The 15,184-nt window shown below is 41.7% G+C and overlaps 1 protein-coding gene across 1 annotated transcript; it reads left to right on the forward strand.

Annotated features, from left to right (window-relative positions):
* The first annotated feature begins 6 nt into the window (after positions 1-6).
* Positions 7-11,826, forward strand: hrob (homologous recombination factor with OB-fold). Its single transcript, XM_026164242.2, has 10 exons — positions 7-239; positions 409-459; positions 610-1,590; positions 1,792-1,875; positions 2,411-2,545; positions 4,745-4,853; positions 9,957-10,042; positions 10,132-10,254; positions 10,399-10,606; positions 11,574-11,826. The coding sequence occupies exons 1-10, from the start codon at positions 228-230 to the stop codon at positions 11,627-11,629; spliced, it is 1,845 nt and encodes a 614-aa protein (XP_026020027.2). The 5' UTR covers positions 7-227; the 3' UTR covers positions 11,630-11,826.
* The last annotated feature ends 3,358 nt before the right edge of the window (positions 11,827-15,184 follow it).

A 15,184-nucleotide genomic window follows, 5' to 3' on the forward strand; every position in this document is an offset into this window, starting at 1 on the left:
TACGTCATCACGTCGTGTTTGAACGTGGCGGCGCGATACCAAGCAGTACAGCCCAGATAAACTTTACCTGTAGCTAGCAAGCTAGTCTCACTTAACTGTAGTTAAAAAGGAAAAGAAATAGCAGAGATCATATTTGTAAGCCGGCATTAAATGGCAATTAATGTCTTACAAAGTCTGGTATATTTGTTCAAAGTGATCAACAACGGTTTTTTTTATCGCGATAGCCCATGACTGCAATGGTAAGTCCAGCAAACTGAACGCAGCTGAGGCTAACTAAGCTAATACACGTTAAGTAGCTCAAATGTGTGGCATGTTTTCGAGTTTACCAGGACATATTATTACTATTATTATTATTATTGACATTTATTGGTACTCGTGCTGTGTTTTATTGTTGTGTTTGTGTTACAGACCTGTAAATTAAGTGGCCTTTTCAGCATTGGCGAGGACTTTGAAGATGAGGTAATAATCAGTAAATATAATAACACCTGATTTTATTTAACTGTCGTTTCAGGCTGCTTTCTGTCACATAATGGTCCTCCTTCTGTTCCCTCGTAATCCCACTGTGTGTGTGTGTGTGTGTGTGTGTGTGTGCGCGCGCGTGTTTCCCAGGACCTGCTCGAGACAGACTGGGCTTCCTGCTCCGTGTCTGGACCAGCCAATGTGGCAGCTGCTGTGTCATCCTGTGCTCTGCGTGCCTCCTCTGTTACTCACAGAGAGCCGGAGAAAATTTGCCTCCAGCAAACTGGAGAGAGATCAGCTGCCCCGTGCAATGGCACAGCATCAGAGAGCAGCACGCACACTACTGCTACGGGACAAACTGTTGCTTTGGGGTTGAGACGGCTCTCATCTTCCTCTCATTCCCGCTCTCCTCTCCCTACTCCTTCTCCCACGTTGAATAACTCTGAGCCAAATCGGGCAACACAACAGAGTCACGCTCACGCTAAGGGGCTGCCGAAGCCCTGTGTGGCTCAGGATGACTTTGATGACTGGGATGTTGACCTAGCAGACCTGGAGGAATGTGATGGCCAAATGGGACGGATGCCTGAACCTCCTGCTCCACGTGCACCCACAGTAGAGCCTCCAGCCAAAATGCTGCGACCCTCGACCTGTGGACAGACTCAGACACTACCTGTTCGGACAGTGAGGGAGCTTAGCGCCGCATCCAAGACTTCTAGCTCCACTGGTCACAATTTGGCTCCTTTTCCACCTGTCCAACATCCAAATCCATGTCCTGCTTTCCCATTAGCCCCTCCACAGAAGTCTGACGTTTTCCGTGGCTTCACTGCAACTTCTCCAGCCCTGAGCTCTTTTTCCAGGACGGTTAACAAACCTCAGCAGCCACAGAAAACATGTACAACTCCAAGACCCTCCTCTCAGCCCCGCAACCTCTTTGATACAGTCTCCCCGGCACCTCCTTCCTCCCCCTCTCCCTCTGTGAACTCTCATCCTCTTCACACGCCAGTACTCACCAATCGCCTGGTCCAGCTAGTCTCTGCCTCCAATAAGCTTCCCAAGAAGAGGCCTCGCTCAGAGCCACGCCAGCCCAGGACCCGGCGCTTCCCTGGTCCAGCTGGGCTTCTGCCACAGCAGGTTGGTCTCATGTGATGCTGATGCACTCTCTCCTAATCTGGCTTTCTGCAAATGAAAGCACAAGCACGGTCAAGCCAAGGCAAAGACGCCTGAGTAGAACTCAGAAAGAAAATGAATTAGTTATGTGTTCTGTTTTGGGGGTTTTTTTTGTTTTTATTTCCCACCTTGCTGGCATATAGTGATTTAAATTTCCTCTCTCAGCCTCAGGGTCAGAACCTGGATGAGATTGTGGTTTCTGTTCCTCAGACTCCTGCCCATGGGGCTGTGGCTCGACTACCAAGTCAGGTAAATAAAGCAGGTTTTTTTTTTTTTCCCATCTTTTCTATCACTGTTGCACCTTCAAAAGCAGACGAGATTACAGAAAAGGCTTGAAAATGCCAGGTGTCCACACGGTGTGAGGCCAGTAAATCATGAACAGATTTTGTATTGGCCACATGGAGGCAGCGGAAATGAATGACTAAAACAGCACTGACACCACCTTATGAGCTGACATGGAAAAGAGCTGCCTATTTACACATCCAGCTTGTTAATAGTCCCCTGATGTCAAGTGCAGTATTCTCTCACTTTTGCTCTCCTGAAGGAAACATCTGGCACATCAGCTGCTTAATGCTCCACTCTGTTCAACAGCTAGTCTACGTAGGACGAGTAGCTGCCTGCCAATTTGTGCATTGTTTGTACAGGATGCAGTACTCTACATAACACTATTTACAGTTATTTGTGTGAAATATTAATTAGAGCCACTTGGAAGAACCAGCAAAGGTCAAGAATTCCATTTATAGTGTCGCTGTATGTTTGTGGGTGTAAAAACTTTATGTTAAAGGCTTCCAGCTCACAGACTGAGGAAGAAGAGTTCAGTGGCGGTGCCTGGGCAGCGATGAAGATGGAGATGGGATTGGATGAGAGGCATCCATCATGTTTCCTGCACTCCTACAGTGTGGTCATGGTGCTTCGCAAGGTGAGCTGACAACATCGTTACACAAATGGAGAAGAAGTCCCACTCGTACTGTTTATTCAAGCGCTGTCTAATATTTAGGTCAAGCCTCTTTACAAGTTATGTGTCTTCACACCACAACGGCCCGTTTGCCGCCGTTGGAGGTCTATTGGCATAATCAGGACAAATGACGGCGCTGTCCTGGAGGTGTTGTGTAATTATAAACAGTACGATCGCTCATCAGTCACACTAATGGGGACTCTGCTGTCGCTCTCCTGTAGCTGTGTGTGAAGGGCCGCCAGTGTGAAGTAGCTTTGAGTGGCAGTCATTTTGAAACCTTACACGGTGGTTTCTGCTGTGTTTGCTTGTCACTGGCTCCATTTAACAGGAGCAGAGTCGGTGGCAGGACGCTGGATAAGCTCGCTCAGGTTAAGCCGTTGACGTGAATGTCAGCTTCCCCAAATCCTTGTTTTTCGTGAATAAACAAATGACCACACTGCCTCAATGTGTTCTAACAAATGCAGTGTAAAGAAAGGTTGATCTCAAGAGGAAATCCTGCTCACTGCTGTGTATTTACTTCCATCAGTATATCTTTGTAACACCAGATTTGTGTCGAGGGTTAATTTAAAAACTGAGGTTAATCAGTAGGTTGGTACACTGGAGAAGATTTGATATCATTTGTAAAGTTTCTTTCAAAGCATCAGGTTATCATAGATTATCGGAATGACTGAACACTTACAGTTTATCTAAAGTAAATAAGGCTGGGTTTTTAATCCCGTGCAAACACTTGCAGACAGCTGTGGACATCACAGATGATTAGTTGTTCCTATTCCACTTGAGGGACGCTTGCACAGCTGGCGACCTTGCAGTTTTGGCACATTGGAGGGCACATGGATGTCCACATGAAGAGATTCAAACAGACCCTCGCATTCTAGTTGATGTCAAAAGTATTACACCCACATGAGGCACTTTTAAGCAACTCCAAACCCTGTACCTTCAGCACTTGCGTAAAAGACAACATGTGGCTTTGCACAGAAGTCAAACCCCTCCTGGACAATATGATGCCATATTTTCACCCAGTCACAGTGCACTTTGCACTCTCTTTACGGCAGTGCTGCGAATTAAAGCGAATGTGGTTTAAATTCAACACCACGCTGCATCAGCAACACTGAAGTTTTTAAACTGGCCGTCACTGAGAGAAGGAAGGCTGCAAATATACTCGGGCTTTCTCTTGCTTTGTGCTCACAGCCACCAAAACATCAGAGGCCACACTCAAACAAGGTAAAAAGCAATAATTCTGTCCATTTGCGAGGCATCCTGGCTGGCCGTTTACGGTGCCAAGTCCCCAGCCGCCTCCCAGAAACCAACCTTCATGTTTATGTCCCTGTAAATTTTAAATTGCACATCCTACAGCTGCAGGTAGTCCACTGCCAAAATAAAATTTCCTCCATGCTGTTATATTGCAGAAGCATTTTGTTGGATAAACAAGCGTAATTCTGCCCCAGAACCTCAAAAGATGATTTTTTTTTATTTTTTTTATTCATTTATGTTTTGTTTTTTTATCTTTGTGGGAGACGAGCGTGTTCTTGATTTGTGTGCACAGCCAGCAGTTGTCTGGGCTTGCACTTGCCCACTGTACTACCAGCCAATCAGCCCAGCTAGACCTCCGGTCCTCCGACTCTTCCCATCGAAAATGTAATAAATAGTGCAGGTGGTAGGCTCTTATGTGAAAAGCCCATTATCCCTGATGTGCTGATAGATTTAGAGCTTAAATTTGAAGATTTAGAAAAAGAATCTGAAATTGCACACAAGAGTTCTTAAAATTCAGTATCCAATTGGAGCACAGAACATGTGTTTACACAATTAAAAACAAGCAAACAGTTGATTCGGTTATTTTCTTATAATACTAACATTAAATGTATATGTGAGTAAAATGTGTGCCATGAAATCAGACTGTCATCACACAATCCTCAGCTGAATTATTTAGCTTCCATGTTTTTCTTAACACTTAATTGTGTTCTGTTTTCTACTGTATTCAACATAGAAATGCTTCAGACCCATTTTATAAGAAAGAATTAGATATTTTTGCTTGAACCATTACTAAAAAGATGAATGATCAACTTTTTATATTTAATCTGTTAATCCATTAATTATTTAGCAATATTGTTAGCAAAAGTTATCGTGTGTGTGTGTCTGTGTGTGTATTTTCCCTCTTCTTGTTAGGCTGCACTGAAACAGCTGGTCAGAAATAAAGTTCCAAACATGGCTGTGCTTCTGAAGAGCATCGTCCACACGCATACTGATGCCAAGGCAGTGTTTAAGGACCCGACAGGTAACAGACAAACCCAGACACACTCAGTCTTAAAATAAATACAGGGAGTGCAGAATTATTAGGCAAATGAGTATTTTGTCCACATCATCCTCTTCATGCATGTTGTCTTACTCCAAGCTGTATAGGCTCGAAAGCCTACTACCAATTAAGCATATTAGGTGATGTGCATCTCTGTAATGAGAAGGGGTGTGGTCTAATGACATCAACACCCTATATCAGGTGTGCATAATTATTAGGCAACTTCCTTTCCTTTGGCAAAATGGGTCAAAAGAAGGACTTGACAGGCTCAGAAAAGTCAAAAATAGTGAGATATCTTGCAGAGGGATGCAGCAGTCTCAAAATTGCAAAGCTTCTGAAGCGTGATCATCGAACAATCAAGCGTTTCATTCAAAATAGTCAACAGGGTCGCAAGAAGCGTGTGGAAAAACCAAGTTGCAAAATAACTGCCCATGAACTGAGAAAAGTCAAGCGTGCAGCTGCCAAGATGCCACTTGCCACCAGTTTGGCCATATTTCAGAGCTGCAACATCACTGGAGTGCCCAAAAGCACAAGGTGTGCAATACTCAGAGACATGGCCAAGGTAAGAAAGGCTGAAAGACGACCACCACTGAACAAGACACACAAGCTGAAACGTCAAGACTGGGCCAAGAAATATCTCAAGACTGATTTTTCTAAGGTTTTATGGACTGATGAAATGAGAGTGAGTCTTGATGGGCCAGATGGATGGGCCCGTGGCTGGATTGGTAAAGGGCAGAGAGCTCCAGTCCAACTCAGACGCCAGCAGGGTGGAGGTGGAGTACTGGTTTGGGCTGGTATCATCAAAGATGAGCTTGTGGGGCCTTTTCGGGTTGAGGATGGAGTCAAGCTCAACTCCCAGTCCTACTGCCAGTTTCTGGAAGACACCTTCTTCAAGCAGTGGTACAGGAAGAAGTCTGCATCCTTCAAGAAAAACATGCTTTTCATGCAGGACAATGCTCCATCACACGTGTCCAAGTACTCCACAGCGTGGCTGGCAAGAAAGGGTATAAAAGAAGAAAAACTAATGACATGGCCTCCTTGTTCATCTGATCTGAACCCCATTGAGAACCTGTGGTCCATCATCAAATGTGAGATTTACAAGGAGGGAAAACAGTACACCTCTCTGAACAGTGTCTGGGAGGCTGTGGTTGCTGCTGCACGCAATGTTGATGGTGAACAGATCAAAACACTGACAGAATCCATGGATGGCAGGCTTTTGAGTGTCCTTGCAAAGAAAGGTGGCTATATTGGTCACTGATTTGTTTTTGTTTTGTTTTTGAATGTCAGAAATGTATATTTGTGAATGTGGAGATGTTATATTGGTGTCACTGGTAAAAAAATAATAATAATAATAATTGAAATGGGTATATATTTGTTTTTTGTTAAGTTGCCTAATAATTATGCACAGTAATAGTCACCTGCACACACAGATATCCCCCTAAAATAGCTAAAACTAAAAACTACTTCCAAAAACATTCAGCTTTGATATTAATGAGTTTTTTGGGTTCATTGAGAACATGGTTGTTGTTCAATAATAAAATTATTCCTCAAAAATACAACTTGCCTAATAATCCTGCACTCCCTGTATGATGATTCATTGTGAATCAATTACAATGCTCGACTCTAGTAGAGCACTTGAGCCTCAAAGCAAACTTCGGTAGGGAAAAGAAACAGGAAAGCGTGTTAACTAGTGCTGAACCATGGGAGCAGAGGAGCTGTGAGCTTTTTCCTGCACATTTGACATTTGCTCACTGGGAGCTCGCCTGATTGAGCTCCACGAGGTACGAGAGCAGAGTTCAGCTATTGTAACACGCTTGATTGCGTGCACACATACACACATGTACACACACCCCGTCTTGCCCAAACAGCAGGACGCCTCTTTCTTCCCACCGCTCGTTTCCTCTCCCGCTCTTTCTTAAACCTTTCCCCCCACTTTTGTCTGCTGCACCTCTAAGCTGAGTCGGTTGCCATGGCCCCCAGAGAGCAGCCACATGAGGTGAACTGATTATCATCACTCAGGAGTGGATGTTGCTCTCAACACCGGACTTAAGTGCTTATTAGTGATTCAATTGCCACAGATTGGCATCAGTAGTGGGCGGGTATTAAGTGCTTCTGACACCACAAGAAACTGTTTGCTTAGTCATGTGACCCTGACCTGCTGGAAGGTTCTTTGCTTTTTACCCAGCAGACAGTGTTATCTGAGAAGCTGCTAACAGCGCACGCTTAACATCCACTAGTGCTGGGGGAAAAAAAACAAGCTGAGGAGAAATTAATCAACATATTAGTATCTTAATCATTTATCATTAACAAAAAATTTTGGGCTTTCATCATAATGTGTGTGTATGTATAAGTATGAAAAATGGGGATTCAAACACTTGCTTCTGGTGAGTGATGAACTCTTTCATGTCGCTGCCGATCCCTCGAGCCTCCATTTGTGGACTTTTTGCAGTTTAAAATGGGTAAAATATTCCTAATGTGTACATAAACACGACTCGGTGCGTATGACAGCAGTCTGGTGGTGGAAAAAAACGGAAACACGGATCTTTAGATCACGTTCTTGACAGCAGAGTCTGCTGTGGATTTAGGTGTCATTCTGAGCTTCAGGAAAGTTTTTCACTATTTTCTGATATTTTTATATTTGTATGAAAACAGAAGAACCATATCTGGGAGATGCTGATGAGGATCTTTAGATGCAGCTTAGCTGTCTAATAAACATGCAGTTTTATTCTTATGAGTTTGAAGAAGGAAGCTGTGGTGTTAAAAGGTTTTTATTCCAGGCTTGTTCTGAAGCTCTCAATACAATCTCGGATTTATTCAGAGTGACACACTGTTCATATTCTTTTTTTTTTCTTTCTTTTTTTTTGGCTTTCCTGTTGTGTTTTTGATTTTGTTTTTTTGCCCAAACCGTTACACTAAATATGTCAGAAAGTTTATGGAAATGTGTGCAAAATGCTGCTGTCTCTGGTTTCTTTTGGAAATTTCCGTCAAACGTGAATATTTGAATCCTCTTGGGTTTGAATATTTACCCGGAATAATCACATCACAAAGTGTGGAAAAAGCTTTCCTACATTGTTAGAAATGTGGATTGGCTTGCAAAACTTTGGGTTACTGTGAATAGCTAGGCATGTAAAATGTGACCTGATTCTTCCATTTATTTATTTACATTTATTTTTTATTTTTTTAAACTTCACACTCAGTTTCCTGTTTTAGTTTCAAAATGGCCAAAAAAAGGCCCAAAGCAAATTATGGGGCATCCTAGATGGTCGACTCTTAATAATGTCCTTTGGTGTGCATCACGGCATGGAGAGACTTTTGGTAGAGACCTTTCTCTCTGTTGCTACTGCAGAAGGCATCTGTGCTTATGATTGTCTGTTTTTGTCCTGAGTTTTGTTTGTTTTTTACAGAGATTATGATATTTTTTGTCTTCAGATTTTGCTGGTAATGAGTATAATCCAGTCTTGCTTTTGCTAAGGAAACTTTTCCAAGTGCTACTCGCTGCTGCACCCACCCTTTCTACGCCTCGTTTCAACTTCATTAGTCAAATTTTTGGTTCCTAAATGAACCAAATGAACATCTAAAATGCTTTTAGATGTTCATTTGCAAAATTTCAACTATTTTTCAGACAAAGGAGTCTGCTGTGTCTTCCCCAAGGTCTTTTGGTGTCACATGGTGATTTTGATATGAATTTCTTGTAATTAACATCAACTTGACCTTGATCTATTAACTGCTGGCTCTTTATGAACTGAAGAAACGGCTAAATGAATACACTTTGCTGTCATTTTGGAGCCTTTTCCTGCTTTGTCGGCATGAATTATTTTAACTTTCAGTGCTAGGCAGCTGGAGCTCGTAGCTAATGATTGCTGGGTCAAGGTTTCAGAGTTGGCAGAGCTGGTCGAGTTGGCAAGCAGAGTATTCATAAATCCTGCAAATTTGGATCACTTGAGGGGTTTACGGAGTTTCCTGTGGCTCAAGATACTTTTTACCTGTCTGAATTACTGCTGAACACACAAACTGCTCAGGAGCCGGTTATGTTCCAAGTTTCACTTTAAAATTGAGTACAAGTGCAGTGTTTTCACTGATTGTTTTATTTACAGCCTGTTTTAAGCGCATTATAGATTCTCTGCTTTCCAAAGATGTTTTATATGTGCACATTGTTAAGTTGCACCTTAGTAAAACCATTGAATGAAACGCTAATTGTGCATTAAATTCTCACAAGACTGTATTCGTTAATCTGCTGTCGAGTTTCTTTAACACTGCTGGAACGGCCACTATTAGAATTATATTTATTTTTACCTGGTGCTAAATCTCTGGTCTTCAGTATCATCTTAACTGCAACAGTGTTGCATTTTACTGTTATTTTTTTTAATGTTCTTTATCTATTTATCATCACCTGATAAGCTCTCTGATTGTAGTAGGGACGCTCATAGGGATCGTTTTGTGGATAAGAGTCGTGATGTATGTAATGCCCGGTTTTATGAGAGCGTCACACAGGGCGGGAAGCAGAAAGCCTGGCGTAACAGTGAAAGGTTTTAGGTTTTGTTGAGCCAGCTACAGCAAAGAAAGCCTGGCTGTGTTGAACTTCCCTTGGAGTAATACTCCTTTGGGTATTATATAATCTGGTAGCAGCAGATTAAAAGGAATCTTTCATCTTTACCTTTATGCTGTTTGGGGGTCAGTTTGTCTTCTACTCAAATGTGAATAGAAGGAAAAGAAATTCTGACTGGTATCTTTTTGTGAATTCTCCATGTTTTCTTCTTATCTTGTGCAAATGTGCACACTCACATGCACATTAAAGTGAGAGCTTTCATGCCATTTCATTGAATTATCAGACTTTTTGGTGGTTGCCTGTCCAGAAAATAAAAAAAATTATTGCTAGATTAATAAAAAAAGAAGGTAAATAATGAAGCGTTTCATACATTTTGATCATAAAATGCAGATTATGGATAAAAACATTTGTATTCAAGAAGGAAAGTGAAAAAGTGAGGATGTGTTTATGCAGCTAAAATGTATCTTTTGTGAGAAGTTATGAGTAGTTGTGTGTGTTTAAATGTTTTTTGTACTTCTTTATAATGCTTTGGACTGAAGGGGAGATTCAGGGAACTATTCATCGGCGTCTTTTAGAGGACAGAGCAGAGGAGCTTAAGGTCGGGGCTGTGCTGCTGCTCAAACAAGTAAGGCATACCGCCCACAATCGTATAACTATAGTGTTGTATCTGAGTTATACAGTGGTTACAAATCAGTTTCTTACTTCTGTGAACAGGTGGGTGTGTTTTCCCCCTCCCATCGTAACCATTACCTGAATGTAACTTCCAATAACCTGCTGAGGATCTACGCTGCTGATGGAGTCAGTCTGACCTCCACTCAGCTTCCCCCTCTGGTCCTGGTGAGCAGGATGGCTGCTGCTGAAAATAAGATTAGCACGTCTACATTCCAAGAAATACAAAAACATATTTACTTTTTTTCTTTTTAGATATATGTCCTGTCAACCTGTCATCAGTCCCTTTGAAACATATTCATTCTTTTCTAGGAGCCGATGTTGCTGTCACCCACTCAGTCTCCCGGTGTCCTTCAGGAGCCAGTTTCCTGCATGCAGCTGATGTTTGATGAAGAGGATGACGAGGGAAAAGATTGGGAAAGACACACAGAGGGAGACCCTCGAGCCCCTGTAGACAGTGGCAGAGGCTCCCTGGAGCGTGGTGGGAGCACAGCACCACAGGAGCCAAGCTGGGATGCAGGTGGGGCACATGCAGTAACACTTGCAGACAGGGAGAAAAGAGCTTAGTACAAACAACACTTGTAGAGAAGCAGAAGAGAGATTAATTCTTCTCACATCGTGAGCTCGCCTGCTGTCGCTCTGAAATATAAGGAGTTATTTTCCGAATAAAACATTAATGATGTTTGGTCATTGGCATTTGACTGCAATTCTGAAACCCTATCAGTCATAGCCTGATTTGTTTTTAAACTGTTTTTGTTTTTTGTTTTTTGTCTGATGAGCAAATATTTATCTCATATCTAAAAATGATATGATGCAAAAAGGCAAGCCATGTTTAGGATTCTTAGTCCCAGAATTTTACCTCAATTTGCCTAAATGACAAACACAGTGACTGTCTTTGGAGGACAAATCCTAAGAAATCCACAGCTGAGAATTTCCATGCAGAAATGTGAAATGTTAGCATCTTAGGCTGATCAACATCTAGCTATGGTCTAAAATTCTGGAGCGCAGTCTAAAAACCAATAATAGCAATGACATCCAGTGGTCACAGGGGGTGCTGTTTGAGCTCCAGCTCCTCCCGCCCACGTGTTGAAAGAACAAACTGAATTGCTTCCAGTGGTCACAGCAGCTCACTGCCTCGATGCATGCGAGCAGGAAAACTGGATTAAAATGCTATATTCAAACTGTTTATTCTACAAATCCGTTATGATGCCGTCATGGCCTTTGATCTGGCATCACCATCAAATCACTCTTTGCATTTTGCATTTGCAGCAGCACCTAATAAAAAATGCATTGCTTTGTTTTTCATCCAACTGAGTATTAGAGCATTACAAGATGAAACCAGTACCATGTGTGTTTTTTACTTAATAACTAACCCCTGATGATTGTAGTTGAAAAATTGCAATCATTGCTGTTTTGTTTTTGTTTAATCAAATGTCTGAGGCATTAAAATACTGTCTCATGTGCTGACCTGTGTGTTTGTTGCACAGATGATGACCTGGATGAACTGCTGGGAGAATTGCCCGAGGATGCCTGCAGCCTATGATGGAAACTTCACATGAAACTTTACAGACTGTCTCCCAGGACTTGCATTATGACTGACTCACCTTGCACTTCTACCCTCATTTTCCTTTTGAGTCACCTTCTAAACACCGAAATACTGGTGAAACGATGTACATGTTGTTTACTCAAAACTGTTTCAGATCTGTTTATAAATACAAACAGAGAATAGTCTTGAATTAATTTGTTGTAAGTGTGCCGATGCTTTGTATCACCGATAATTGATAAGTTGCTCGTTAGTTCCAAAAATCTGCCTCTTTTGATTTCATCTACACATCCTGTGTTCTTGTAGCGACTTTGAGCCTCTTCTATGTGCGTATTAGAGATGTTTCCCTTTTTGTTTCATTCTTATTCATTGTACCTGCTCCACTGACCTTGAAATGGAAGACTAATCTACACAGCATTGATTTACTAATTATGCAAAATGAAACCAAGGTGAGGCTGCGGCTGTTTTCCAGTTAGTTTTCAGTTTCAAAGTGGACTGGATGATTTTTTTTTTACGCTGCTTGTTTACGGTGCATTAAGAGGTGTATCAGAGGTTTTTGGCTTGGGATTGCGAGAGGTAGTCTGAGTCCCATGTGGTTTCCTGACCTAAGCAGTGTTTACCCAACTGTGCAGTGCATCAGGGTGGAGTCGTACTGTGACTAACAGGCTAATATGGTGGCTTTCCCGACATCTCCTCCTCAGATCCAGACTTCTTCAGCACTCCTGCCTGAGTATAACAGATTCAGGTTAATCCTCATCCTCGTTCTCATTTTGAGTATGATGCAGCTGCTCAAATTGCCTGGTTTAAGTTGAAAAGCGAGAGGGAGAGAGAACAGGGATGATGAAATGGGTTGTATTTGCAGTTTTTCAACTTAGCCGTGTGGCTTAAATAAGTACATTTACAGTGCAGTCTAAGTATTTGGACAGTTACACATGATCTGTTTGCACTCTGTTTCTGCACGTTGGATTTGTAATGGGCCAGTAAATGAGAGGAGAGAGTAATGATTTTCAGTGTAAATGTAAGGCTGATTACATTGTAGCCTGTCACTGCCCTTATGGATTAACTGATGTTTCTATCCAGACGTGATGTCCTCCTTCGATTCATTTATACTGACTTTATAAGGCAGGTTTGAGAGTGTGATCAGCGGCTCATCCAGAATAAACAGTGTCCTTTCTAGAAAGTAATCATACTGTTCAGCTTTTTGCTTTTAAATTGTTATATTGCCATTGCTAAGTATTGATCTAAAACCCTTAAACTCAGTTTGAAAACTCAGTCACCACTAAAAATATAAAACCCATTGATTCATTTAAATGTAAATAAGCATATTTGAGTAAGTCAAATTTCATTTAGGGTCTTTAAGATCAGCAGCACAAAGCGCTTCATGACAAAAATGCCAGAAAGTTCTGCAAAAGCACGTTTAAAAAGATGAGGTTTTAGCTGATATCTAAGAGATCAGTCCACAGAGCTCGGGGCTCTGTGGGGGAGAGAGTTGCAGAGTCTGGGCCACTGTTGCAAAACTCTTTGCTTTAGTTCTCAGGCTTATATGATGCATAGCCAGCAGCCCCTGATTACATGGCCTCTGGGATGATCTGGAGATGTATGCATGTAAGAGTTCACTCGTGTATGCTGGTGCTTCTCCATGCAGAGCTCTGAAAGTCAAAATCAGAATCTTAAAGTGAAATCTGAAGTTAATGGGGAGCCAGTGCAACTGAATTAGTAACAGTGTGACATGTGAGTACTAAGACTTCACCTTCGCAGTGATATTCTCTACAACCTGCATACTATTACTGTAAGGCAGTTTATACACTGTACTGTGTGTTTATGCTACCCATTCAAAGAACTATAGCTGCCAGGCTACTTTTTGAGAACCAGTCCACTGCACGTGGGTTTAATAGGACCGAATGTGTGGGTTGCAAATTTGTGAATCTGGTACACTAGCCTTTTCTACAGCCACCATCAGTGCTTTCAACGTAGGTCCTAGCAATGATATGGCACTTTCCCAGGGTCAGTTTTTTGGTACTACCAATGTTTTGTAGTGGAAATGCACAAATCTGCTTTTAAATTACGCACTGGTAGAGGGATGTGAGGGCCTTGTGTATTTCGAGTGGTTTCTTGTAGAGCTAACTGAGTGGGCTTAACGAAGAGAAACGTAACTGTTTTTGTCATTTAAATCTACAAGAAATTAAACTGGTAAACTCAAAGTACAATTATTAATTTACATTAAGGAAACATTCAGTTTTTTCAGACAATAGATGCATATATAGTGTACAGAGCAGGAGCGGCTGTGTGGCTTCCACGTTAGTTTCGAGCAGGGCAAAACTCAGCATAAGATCAGTGGAATAAGTAACATAACAGATTGGACTAAAGCAAGGCACATCAGGTTGTTCTCAGCTAGTGAACTCTAGCGATGGCGACAGCACAGAGAGTAGGTGCAAAAAGGAAAATGGCACCATAGTGAAATGCAAGGTCTGCTACTACAGCAGATGAATCACGAGCTATCCATGCGAGTCCGTGAGAAAACAGGCGTATGGACACATAATGTGGAGGTGTAAAAGACTGAATAAGTCTGTCCTTTAACTCTATATGCTAAGACCACAGGAGTGCAGTCTGGTTAAAAAAAAAAAAAAGCAAACAAATGAAATAGTTGACCTGCCATTATAATCTAGCCTCAAGCTTGCTGAAAAGGGATTTTAGATTAGCCTTACTTTATCCTTTAAGGTTTATTATCTTTTCTCGTTTTGGTCCAGCTTCTATAGACATTGATCACACAAATGGATTTTGAAAAGTCACATGTACTCTAAGAATCACAGGTGGGTTTAGTCCATCTGACATGATCTGTGATCCTCTGAAAGTGTACCCGGCAAATCTCTGGTATAATAAAACAACATGTAACGTATTCAGCCAGTTTCCCAGACACTGATTACCCCTGTAGACTGGAGACTTCTTCAAGAAGGTTTTTTTCCTCCTTACCATAAATCTGAGGGACACGATACCTATGGCAAAAGACTGAAGGGACTAGAAGTCCTTCTTTTGTATTATTTTAAAACCTTAATAATTCTTTGTAGCAGAAGTAGCTTTTTCTTCTTCTTGTAGAGACCGATCTGGTTAAACGTAATGAATGCCTGTCTATGAATAGGTCCTTGCTGTGGTTAACTTAAAAAAAAAAAAAAGTTTCCTTTTTTCCCCCTGTAAAATTATAGCTTCTCGGAAAGCACTTAAAATGAACCAATCCAGGGATGTAAATGCTCTTCTTACATATTCAGGGATAAGTCGTCACAAGTGAAAAGCAATCCAAGAAAAAAATAAATAAATAAATACATTTTGAGGTCCACTGCAGTAGCTCCATATATATTGCATATGATATAAAGTATCTGCACAGATAGCAGCAAGGATTGCATTGCACTGCCTCCTTGGCAGGTCCTAGTGGACGTCATTAACCCAGTTCATGTGCTTATGAGAACAAACAAGCATCCAACACCCAGTTAAGAGCCTTGATGATAAAACTCCTGTTTGGAGGGGAACTTTGAAACTGTCGGTCTTTCTGTGTATGTGCAG

The sequence above is a fragment of the Astatotilapia calliptera genome, chromosome 4 (genome assembly GCF_964374335.1).
Source record: "Astatotilapia calliptera chromosome 4, fAstCal68.1, whole genome shotgun sequence".
NCBI classification, from domain to species: domain Eukaryota; kingdom Metazoa; phylum Chordata; class Actinopteri; order Cichliformes; family Cichlidae; genus Astatotilapia; species Astatotilapia calliptera.

Coding starts and splice junctions, on each gene's coding strand:
- hrob (XM_026164242.2), top strand. Junction 1,876..2,410: donor TGGCTCGACTACCAAGTCAG/GTAAATAAAGCA, acceptor TTTATGTTAAAG/GCTTCCAGCTCACAGACTGA. Junction 10,255..10,398: donor AGCTTCCCCCTCTGGTCCTG/GTGAGCAGGATG, acceptor ATTCTTTTCTAG/GAGCCGATGTTGCTGTCACC.